At 41.9% G+C, this 12,225-nt stretch overlaps 1 protein-coding gene across 1 annotated transcript; it reads right to left on the reverse strand.

Moving 5' to 3' along the window:
- Positions 1-252: 252 nt before the first annotated feature.
- On the reverse strand, positions 253-2,962 carry LOC135526944 (potassium voltage-gated channel subfamily F member 1-like). Its single transcript, XM_064955609.1, has one exon. It carries the CDS (start codon positions 2,796-2,798, stop codon positions 1,341-1,343), a length of 1,458 nt encoding a protein of 485 aa, XP_064811681.1. The 5' UTR covers positions 2,799-2,962; the 3' UTR covers positions 253-1,340.
- Between the last annotated feature and the right edge of the window lie 9,263 nt (positions 2,963-12,225).

Consider the following 12,225-nt stretch of genomic DNA (forward strand, 5'->3'; position numbering starts at 1 on the left):
ATGCATAAAATGTTTAAATTGCATTGAGGATTAAAAAAATACCCATTAGGCAATCTGTGCATAAAAGGTCTGTGCACCGGTATAATAATTGCAGGCATCCCCAAGTACAAACATCAAAGACATAGGAACAACACATGACGCTCAGGAGTGAGCACTGTATTTCAAAATTACTTTCCTCAGAAGAAATGGCAATGGGGTGGTTAAGCTCCACATTAGTACGCCTATGTCTCCAGAGTTGGACACTCAGGTCTATTTCAATGTTTCTCATGCAAACGCTTTATTCGATGCTAATTGAATAAATACAATTACAATTCTCCCCGAAAAACTCAATTCTTGATGTTTGCTGTAGACTGACTAGTCACCAGACCCACATGTACATGGTAAATCACAAGAGTGAATTCAACTCCTATGGAGTGAAATGTAACACTATTTGGGGGTTTATATGGTTCCACCCCCATTTTGTGTTAAAACTACTCTGATCATGGTGTTGATATTTTGGGATTTAAAACAACACTAAATGGAGTAAATTTCCAACTCTGAGAGTTGCTTAAATGTAACACCAATTGACATTTTACTATTTTCAGTGTTGTTTTGAATTAACAATCACCTCCAGCAGAGTACATTTCTCTTTTGGTTTACTTCCTTTGTGTTATAAGGGTGTTAAAAACATATATGAATATTTCTTAATGTTTCACATTATGGTGGTTTGTAATGTGAAATTAAATCTCTACTGGAATCCAATTTGCAGGAAGATATCCAACAATTTCACATCCCCACAATCTGTTTATAGAATACATGTCATAGTCGGGAAGAAAATACAGTACAAAGAGACTACCAACTACACCATATAAACTGGAACAACTATCTCGCTACTGGTTGCTAGAAATCCAACCATTTACAGATTGGATTAGTTTAGAAAAATCTAAGTTTCTTATCTTTGTGTAGCATAAAATTAAAAAAACAACCAATGTGCATGCAAAAACACAGATATTGAAACAAACAATTTAATAAATCAAGCTTCAACAGAGCAAGCTGGGAAATATGCCAATGATGCTCCTCCCACATCGTAGACAACTCCATATATTTAATTCCTTGTCTCTGGTTGCTCCTAAGGGAGTTAAAAGTACTCTGTCCCAATCAACTCCAGTTATCAACACTAACTCCACAGAGCATATCACTCTCTTGAGGGTTAAAATAACTCCCAGTACAGTCAATTTAACCCAAATGTTTTTTACACTGTGATTTCAACTATCCTTGATTTACTGTGTAGAAGTTACAGGAGGAAATACCTCATGGAATTGAAACACGTCACTACACAATAGGCCTATGTCTATGTCAAGTTAAAACGATTCTGTTTCGGAGCAATACTTTTTCGACTTCAAAGTCCTGGTTGATTCCTCAATAAGTGGTATAGAATTATCACTACGCGAGGTGCGCATAGAGCTCTCCAATGCGCCCAATACGCCAGACTTGCGCGTGGCCTTCACCATTGAGTCCTCGCTAGACTGCAACTCCATGAGCTCCAGCTCGTGCTTGGCCGCAGTCTCGAGCAATCTCTGCTTATTGTAAAAAATAACGAAGTTGTTGATAATGGGGTGAATGGGCAACGCGATGGCTATCACCCCACACAGGAAGCTGATGGCTGCGTTGCACTTTCCAAGCGTGGTTTTGGGGTAAATGTCTCCATAGCCTACGGTCGTCATGGTGATAATAGCCCACCAGAAGGACTGTGGGATGCTACTGAAGAGGGTCTCCGGGTGGCTTTGCTCCAGGGTGTAGCCCAGTGCTGAGAACACGAATATCCCTATGCCCATGTACATAAGGAGCAACCCCAGCTCTTTGAAACTCCTCTTCAGCGCATAGGTGAGAGTCTGTAGCCCGGAGGAGTGACGCGCCAGTTTGAAGATCCGGGCAATACGCATGATGCGAAGCGCCTGGACCGCTTGCTGGACCTTGGCCAGATCCATCATGGCCGTACCCAGGTAAGTTAGGGTCAGCACCACGTAAAAGGGCATGATAGCCATGAAGTCTATTATGTTCATAAAGGATAGGAAAAAGTGCAGTTTGTTTGGGGAGGACATAAAACGCAGCAGATATTCTACGGTGAACCAGCCTATGCAGGCTGTCTCGATGGCCTCCAGCGTTGGGTGTTCCACAAGGTCTCCCTCGTCGTCCTCCATTTGGACTTCTGGAATGGTACCCACGCACATCACCAAGGATGACACAAGGACGAAGAGGAAAGATGCAATGGCGATAATGCGCGCAGGCAATGAGGAATCCGGTTTCTCCATGAGTTTCCAAATTAACTTTTGGTACCGCGCTGAGCGGTTGACAGAAGGGACTACATCTAGATCATCCAAGATAAGCTTCACTTTGTTGGCAATCTCAGCCAGCTCTTCCTCTTTTTCAGTCAAGTCACTTTTACAGCACTCGTCCAAATAGCTTTGATCAATTTTCCAGAATTCCATCTCTTTAATAAAACAAATGGGACAGATTCCTCGTTTGATGTGAATCTCACCGAAGTAATACACGTCAATGATACATCTGAAAGCGTCAGGATCCCGGTCAAAATAAAACTCCCTTTTACCGGGGTCGTAGTCATCACAAAGTGAGTAGATAATATCATAATTCAGAGCTGAGCAGTTGATAAGTTCTGCAAGTCGACTCTCCGGGTAGCGGTTAAGCACATCCCCGTATAAAACGAGCTTCACCCCGCCAATGTTCACGGCTATCTCGGCTTCATCCCTCGTGTCCAAGCTGTTGCAGTTCCTATATCGGGGTTTGGGTATAGTCCACATCTTTCCTGCTGTCGTAGGCTATTTTTGGCGTCGAAAATGTCGAAATGCAATCAAGAGACTTGTGTTTCATGTGCATGAACAGTTTAAAGTGCAGGTAGCCTATAAAGTATACTAATTTTAAAAAGGAGGAAAGCCATTGCACAAAACCCCGCTCCGTGCTCTCCCATTACCAAAGCAGCAATTAAGTAATCTCTCTCTCTGTCTCTCATTTCTCTCCTCTCTCTCGCTCTTTTTCTCTCTCACACACACACACTCACACTGACACACACTGTTGCTGCGCCTCTGAGCTCTGTGGGCGGATATCCTCTGTGGGAGGATATTACTCTGCTTGAAGTTTTGAATTTACCAAACCGGCATGGGCAATTAACACAATTATTCCGTATGGTTGAAATGAGGTGATATGATGTGAGTACAGTGGCGACCCGTCATTAAGGGCAGTTGGGGCTACCTGTTTTGCATGCTATTTCGACAATAATACGTGTCACATATCAGTTTGCAAACAATGTAAAAAAATATATTATAAATTAGTAATTTAGTCCCGTACCCTTATTAATAAGTGATTAAAGTGAATAAAACTAACAAACATGGTCTCTTTGTTTTCTGGAGTAAGGCATCTCGAAAATGCAGGTGTTTCAGCCTAGGTCAATGCTGTGTGGGGGGTGGGCCAACCAGCGGAAAATACGGAACATCGGGTTGGTAATGTTCTCCAGTTGCGCCGCGATTGGCTCAGTGTTCTCTCATTCATGGGGACACTATGTTACGGGGAGAGCTCGAAAATTCAAGCCCCTTGGGTGCTGCCATTGAGTTACATTAGAAGTGCCCATCCAAAAAGGCTCAAGGTCATTGGTCACAGATAAAATTACGATAAATCACGTTATGTCTACCGCAGCTTTGAATGGACTGATCATGTCAACATCATACTTTCAAAATCTTAGCTAGCAAGCTAGCAGTCATCATCACGAATCAAGTCCACAATCTACTTACAAATCTTTTTCAAACGTTGTTATATGAAGAGACATTAGAGATAAAACATATTGGTGCATTGGACATAAACATAACACAAGTTGAAATCGCAAATTCAACATTGAGTGGTTTGGAAGGAATCAGTAGCTAACTGCAAGAATTGTAATGCAATCACTAGCCTGCTATTCATTGGAGTGGGGTGTGGTCAAAGTCTGGGTTTAAGGGTCTATTTTTCAAGCTTAAAGGGATAAACATTCAATATTTAGCCATGCTGTCAACCCAGCATGACTTCTGCCGCCTTCAAAACAACTGGAAACTCGGCAACTGGGAAATAGGTTTTGAATGGACATCCAACTCAGAATTCCAAGTCGGGAACCCGGGCCTCTTTCTAGAACTGCAACTTGAAGATCACTGACATCATGATTCAACCTTGTTTTTTCTGAGTTCCCATTTGTCTTGAAAGCAACATAAATCCAGAGAATGCCAGACTTTGATGACAAAGTCCGATGACAAAGTTTTGCATGAAGGACCACCTTCCTGATCAAGTGATCAAGGTACCCAGGGTTTATAAGCGCGGAAATCTACACTGCCGCACGAGCATGCTTTTGCGGCCCAGTCGATAGCGCGCTGGACTTTGGGCTAGAAGGTTGAGGGTTTGAGACCTGCTCCTTACCTGTTTCATTACATTGGTGTCAGAAGTGATCGGACCTTGCATCCACGACAGTGCGTGTGCTTGACCGGTGAGCGCGTACCTATAAGACGTTGAGTTGCAAGCTTCCGCACGAGCATGCTTTTGCGGCACAGTCGATAGCGCGCTGGACTTCGGGCTAGAAGGTTGAGGGTTCGAGACCTGCTCCTTGCCAGTTCCATTACAATACTTTGGTTTCGGGGCTCTCAACGAATCATCTGAGGGTGATTCTTCGACCAGCCTTCATTATTGTAGAGCACTCAATCGATTCACTCTATATGTGTATGTTGTATTGACCTGCACCCTTATTAATAAGTGAATAAAAATGTAGTTTAAGTATAACTCTGACTTGTGTGATAGATTTGTCTCTCTGCATTTGATGGTAAAGAAATGAACCACCACATCTCAATTGTCAGTAGAAACCACATTTATTTAACCAAGTCAGCCGTACTGTCACGTCCTGACCTTAGTTCCTTTTTTATGTCTCTATTTTAGTTTGGTCAGGGCGTGAGTTGGGGTGGGCATTCTATGTTGTGATTCTGTGTGTTATATTTCTAGGTGTTTGGCCTGGTATGGTTCCCAATCAGAGGCAGCTGTCAATCGTTGTCTCTGATTGAGAACCATACTTAGGCAGCCTGTTTTCCCACTATGGTTCGTGGGTGGTTGTTTTCTGTTTTGTGTATTGCACCTTGCAGAACTGTTCGTTTGTTGTTTTTGTGTCTGACCTTTATTTCCTTTGTTTTGTATTGATTTAGTATGGTCAGGGCGTGAGTTGGGGTGGGCAGTCTATGTTTGTTTTTCTATGATTTGGGGATTTGTATGTTTCGGCCTAGTATGGTTCTCAATCAGAGGCAGGTGTCATTAGTTGTCTCTGATTGAGAATCATACTTAGGTAGCCTGGGTTGCACTGTTTGTTTGTGGGTGATTGTCTATGTTAGTTGCTTGTGTCAGCACAGGTCTCATTTATAGCGTCACGGTCGTTATTGGTTTATTGTTTTTGTATTCAGTACTTTCTTTAATTAAATATTCATCATGAACACATACCACTCCGCATTTTGGTCCTCCGATCCTTCTCGATTTTCCTCTTCAGATGAAGAGGAGGAAGACCGTGACATTTTGTTCAAGTGTTCGTATTTATTAAACGCATGATGAATACTTACCATGCTGCACCTTGGTCCTCTTCTCCTTCTCTCGACGTCATTCGTTACACATACCAGCTATGTTTTTTTTAAGACAGAAAATGAGGCTGAATGAACTGTTTCGCTGCAAGAGGCTCCGCTGATAGCCAGGTGTAGCAGTGGTAATGTGTTGGGACAGCTTTATGTGGTCCCTAACAGTTTGTGGGCACCGTTTGTCACCGTTATGGTGCAATTCATGTATTGTTCAGTGTTGTGTAGTGGCTTTGCTGGCATGCATATTATTATTAGTATTTTTTGCCCCACCAAGATTTACATGCTAGAATCGTCGCGGTGTGAGTGGGAATTGATGCAGAACTTGTTGGTGAGCGCATGGGACACTACAATACATATGTCTTGACAACACATAGGAAAATAAAAAAACGTAGTCTGGGAAATGAATACGAAGTTATTGTCAGAGGTAATGTCAAAGCATAACCACTAAATTACATCTATCTGCTGTTGCCCTTTTGATAACGGGACAGCTTCGCAACAGCTCTCTGCTAACAAATACAATTGCACAATTTGAGACGCTCTGACATACTGTAAGATTCCAGTCCAGTGGGTCAGATTAAATGTACATTGAAAGCTAATGCTCAGGTGCTAAACCGATCTCATCTTTCCACAACTGACAAAGGGCATTTTCCTATATACCAACATAAAGTGTCTTAATAGGGCATCGGGCCACCGCGAGCCATAACCGATTCAACGCTCCTTGGCATAGATTCTACAAGTGTCTGAAACTCTATTGGAGGGATGTGACACAATTCTTCCACACATGGTGTTTGGTTGATGGTGTGTTGGTGATGGCGCTGCTCCAGAATCTTCCATAAGTGTTAAATTGAGTCGAGATCTGGTGACTGAGACGGCCATGGCATCATGCTCATCAAACATCAAATTGTCATCCTATGGGGGCACATAGCCATGGTAGCCAAAATAATGGCAAAAAAATGGCCTGCCCAGAATTTTTATTCATAACCCTAAGCATGATGGGATTTTAGCTGCTTAATCAACTGGAACCATAGCTGTGTGGAGGCACCTGCTTTCAATATAATTTGTGTCCCTCATTTAGGCCTACTCGTGTTTCCATTATTTTGTCAGTTACCTGTACATGTTCAGCATGAACAATTATAGATAACACAAGGACATCTGTCACGGCTGTTGAATAAAGAGGACCAAGGTGCAGGGTGGTGAGCGTACATATTCCTTTATTTAGAAAAAAAGATGCTGAACAAAACAAACCGTGAAGCTAAAGGCTATGTGCCCTAAACAAAGTCTACTTTCCACAAAGAAAGGAGGGAAAAAGGTAGACAGCTGTCCCTGATTGAGAACCATACACGGCCAAAACATAGAAACACCGACAGCTGTCCCTGATTGAGAACCATACCCGGCCAAAACATAGAAACACCAAATCATATAAAACGAAACATAGAATGCCAACCCCAAATCACACCCTGACCAAACCAAATAGAGACATTAAAAGGCTCTCTACGGTCAGGGCGTGACAAAATCACATTTACCATACAAAAACTTCTATTGCAGTCACAAAGTGTAAAAATATGTGACATTTCTGTTATGGTTTTTGTGAGGCAAAAAGATCAGTATTACAACATCACAGATCCACAGTCATGTATCAGCAATACCTCAGAATCACATCCCTAGTTGGTGTCATGAGGATTTAGCTTCATACCAATCCTCTCAGATCGAGTCCAGAACTGGGTGGATTTCGGATTGGGCGCAAGAAATACTGTTGCTGTTGACTTGGTAGTTTAGTCCACACTTTGAGGGTGAATTCTGTAGGCACAACATGGATGTATTTTCTGTTGCATATCATTGGTCCCGACCTGCAATAGATTTTGTATACATTCATATGGTCACATAATACCATGTACGCCAAGTGGGGCCAAATCAAGGATCAGCAGTACATATATTTTCTTTGGTCTGTAGATCATATCTAGAAATGGATTCTCAACATCTGAAAAAGGTTGCTTGCTTGTAGTCATCAAAGCTGAAAAGGTGTATCTGAAATTTGAATTCCTGGCTATCTTGATATTAATAATATCTAAATCTTTAAAAAAATCTTTGCTAAGATCAACCACTTATTTAAAGGGTTTTGGTATTTTTACAGGGTATATTCTCGTCCATGGGGAGTTCAGGATGCATTGACAACCCAATCCCAATCCCAAACCAATCCCTCCTTCCTAACCCTGGAGACATTTTGACTTCCCTTCATACAACTGAAAGGACTAGATATGTATTAACAATATGATAATCTCTCAATCTTAACCCTCTGGTGGCAAGGTAGAGGCCCACCATATTGTTAATAATTATTTAGGCTTTCGAAGTTAACAGGGAACTAGGTTAATTTGGGATTGGGGCCCACTCCTCATTGGCTACTTACTAGCTAGGATCCAGAGGCGTGACACTGATCTGGACACAGATGTACGAGTAGTAGCCCTGCGGAAACACAGCGCTCAATCCTGTCATTTCAAGGGCCACCTGGCAGACAGAGGGAGACAGAGAGCATAATATCTCAACAGTGTTCTGCAGTGATAGCAGGGACAATCTACTAACACTTCACAAAAATATAAACGCAACATGTAAAATGTTGGTCTCAGGTTTCATGAGCTGAAATAAAAAATCCCAGAAATGTTCCATACGCACAAAAAAAAAATGTGCACAAATTTGTTTACATCCCTGTTTGTTTACATTCCATCTCCTTTGACAAGATAATCCATCCACCTGACAGGTGTGGAATATCAAGAGCTGATTAAAGAGCATGATCATTAATTATACCTTGTGCTGGGGACAATAAAAGGCCACTCCAAAATGTGCAGTTTTGTCACACAACACAATGCCAAGTTTTGAGGGAGTGTGCAATTGGCATGCTGACATCAGGAATGTCCACCAGAGCTGTTGCCAGAGATTTTAATGTTAATTTCTCTACCAAAAGCCGTCTCCAACGTTGTTTTAGAGAATTTGGCAGTACTGTACATCCATCCGGCCTCATGAAACTGTGGGTTTGCACAACTGAATAATTTCTGCACAAACTGTCAAAAACCGTATCATGGAAGCTCATCTGCGTGCTCGTCAACCTCACCTGGGGTTTGACCTGACTGCAGTTTGGTGTCGTAACTGACCTCAGTGGGCAAATGCTCCTCTTCGAATGCCATTGGCATGCTGGAGAAATGTGCTCTTCACAGATGAATCCCGGTTTCAACTGTACCGGGCAGATGGCAGACAGCGTGCGTGGCGTTGTGTGGGCGAGCGGTTTATTGATGTCAATGATGTAAACAGAGTGCCCCATGATGTTGGTGGGGTTATGTTATGGGCAGGCTTAAGCTACAGACAACGAACACAATTGCATTTTATCGATGGCAATTTCAATGCACAGAGATACCGTGATGAGATGCTGAGGTCCATTGTGAGGCCCATTTCTTTTAAGGTATCTGTGACCAACAGATGCATATCCGTATTCCCAGTCATGTGAAATCCATAGATTAGGGCCGAAATAATTTATTTAAATTGACTGATTTCCTCATAAGAACTGTAACTCTTTGAAATTGTTGCATGTTGCGTTTATATTTTTGTTCAGTATACATGTGCATGAGAGTAAAGACTAAATTAAGAAAACGATCCAAAACACATCCATCAAACCAACTAAACTCTGCATCACCATTACAACTGTGCAAACAATGAAGATAAAATCCCCAAAACAAGCCAAGATACCCAGCAAGGCCTTGAAGTAGGCTTTCGAGGGTGACTGGGAGACTTTATGATTAAATAAAATAAAATGTTTTTTTTTGTCACACGCGTCGAAAACAATAGGTGTAGACCTTACAGTGAAATGCGTACTTACAGGCCCTTAACCAACAATGCAGTTTTAAGAAAATATCTAAAAAAAAGTATTATATAAAGATAACAAGTAATTGAAGAGTGGCAGTAAAATAACAATAACGGGGCGATATACAGGGGATACCAGTACAGAATCAATGTGCGGGGGCACCAGTGTCGAGTTAATTGAGGTAATATGTACATGTAGGAAGAGTTATTAAAGTGACTATGCATATAGTCTGGGTAGCCAGGGAGGCAATCCAAATAGTCTGGATAGCCATTTGATAAGATGTTCAGGAGTCTTATGGCTTGGGGGTAGAAGCTGTTTGAAGCCTTTTGGACCAAGACTTGGCACTCCGGCACCATTTGCCGTGCAGTAGCAGAGAGAACAGTCTATGACTAGGGTGCCTGGAGTCTTTGCCAATTTTTTGTCAAAGACAAAAAGATCTCCCCTCTGATGAGGGTAGATGTGGTGGGGAGATGAGGGGAGAACAGTGAGCATACTATTGCTCGTCTCTTAGCTGTAGAATGTCAGCTGTCAGAACTTTCTTAAGTCAGAAACCCTTGACTTTTTCCACATTTTGTTACGTTACAGCCTTATTCTAAAATTGATTAAATTGTTTTTTCCCTCATCAATCTACACATAATACTCCATAATAGAGCAAAAACAGGTTAAGAAATTTCTGCAAATTTAAAAAAAAAATCTAATTATGAAATATCACATTTATATAAGTGTTCAGACGCTTTGCTCAGTACCTTTACAAGCAATTACAGACTCGAGTCTTCTTTGTTATAATGCTACAAGCTTGGCACACCTGTATTTGGGGAGTTTCTGCTATTCTTCTCTGCAGATAATGTCAATCTCTGTCAGGTTGGTTGGGGAGTGTCGCTGCACAGCTATTTTTAGGTCTCTACAGAGATGTTCGATCGGGTTCAAGTCCGGGCTCTGGCTGGGCCACTCAATGACATTCAGAGATTTGTCCCGAAGCCACTCATGCATTGTCTTGGCTGTGTGCTTAGGGTCATTGTCCTGTTGGAAGGTGAAAATGTATCAATTGACCAATTCGACACATTTGGGCAAACTCCTGGCAGACTTGATACAACATATTGTGTAGTAATGTAATTCTTCACCGGATTAGTCGGAAACGTTGCACACACCATTGCTGCCATCTGGTGGCCAAAATCTAATTCAAGCCAATGGAAAAGCAGGAAACAAAATGTCAGCATCCTCCTAGCATAAATGAATCATGAAAGAAGAACTTAAAGAGGTATTGAGTTAGTAGAGTAAATTACTACTAGCCTATAACATAGTGAGGAAACACACAAGCACAAAATACGCCAACATGACACTAAAAATGGCTTTTACCTCTCAGTTTGTGTGAGTGTCCAGTCTAGAGGGGTCATCTGACACACCCAGGAGGACGTCTAATGTACCAACCTGGGAGTTTAGAAGTGGAAACGTTACAATTGTAACACTTGAAGTGTAAACATATAACAGGTGATTACATTGTAACATTCCACTTAGCCTCAAAACAAGGAGCAGGTTTCAGTTAGCTTTTTCCCACAATTGAAACGTAGGACAAGCTAGTAGACCTTATCGATCAAGTTGAGTGAAATGGGTCTAATGGAAAACCTTCTGAAAGACTCTAAACCACCACTTGAAGAGTGAAATCTGAGCCCACCACTTCACCAGAGAAGGCAACTGAACACCTTTGTCCTGTGAATATATAATACTCTTGAGTCTGACCACTGCTGACCTGAACACCATCAGCCATCGCAGATGTATTGAGTGGAATACTTGTCCAACTGTGGTCTCGTTAAACTTTAATTTCTAGTGGAATTTCTTGGTGGCTTGGGAAGAGAGAATTTCACAGCTTCCCGCGCCGAACCTCTGGGCAAAAACAGGACAGCCTTCTGCTAAAATGAGCACTGTTACATCATTGAGAACGAACAGGTAAATGCGCAAATATTTACATACAGCCAGTGACTCATTGCTTATTCAGAGGCATCCTCTCAAGTTTCCCATATCTATGCATTGACTTATTTTAACAAACTGGTCTCAGAGCATTTCGTATTATTCTGTATGCTGTGACGTGTATTTATGGCTGACAAGGGAATCCAGACTTTCCCTCAAAAATGACCAACAAAAATACATGGGAAGCCAGTTTGTTGCATCTCGTTGTGCTGTTATCCTCCAGTGGCTAGCTAGATAGCTAAAATTATCCCTTTCCTAAATTAGCCATCGATGGAGATAGGGATTTGGACTTACCTAGCTTGAACATGCTTTAGGTCGTGTAACTGATTGTTACGTGCAATAGGTTTTGTGGACTTCACCAGACAGATGTTGATCTCCCGGTTTTATAATGAAACAAATGTGTGGTTGAATTTATTCTGCCACTCTGTCTTTTTATTGTCTCGGCCTTAGGCCTATATACAGTATGTTACAAATTAAAATTCATATTATATGTTACAAATATGCAAAAGGTGGCTAGGTGGCTAACATTAGCTAAGCTATAAGTTAGGGTTAGGGGTTAAGGCAGCTACACGGTTTACGTGCTTAGATCTACGTGTGTGCATGTTCATAGGTGGACTTGGTTTTGGGGGGTAGCTGACTCTTTTCGTTGTGTTACATCATGATCGAAGTGGGATCGTAGTCAGGAGCAACTTCGGCTCCCAACTCATTGCAGGCCAGCTGCTGCTACCAAGGCCAGAGCGCTTGTCGGTGGACCCAACAATTCCCGCTGATGGTAAACCTGATGCGACCATA

Source organism: Oncorhynchus masou, chromosome 32 (assembly GCF_036934945.1).
Source record: "Oncorhynchus masou masou isolate Uvic2021 chromosome 32, UVic_Omas_1.1, whole genome shotgun sequence".
Taxonomy (NCBI): Eukaryota; Metazoa; Chordata; class Actinopteri; order Salmoniformes; family Salmonidae; genus Oncorhynchus; species Oncorhynchus masou.

Excerpts from the sequence above, each read along its gene's own strand:
- LOC135526944 (XM_064955609.1), bottom strand. The coding sequence starts at position 2,798 with ATGTGGACTATACCCAAACCCCGATATAGGAACTGCAACAGCTTGGAC.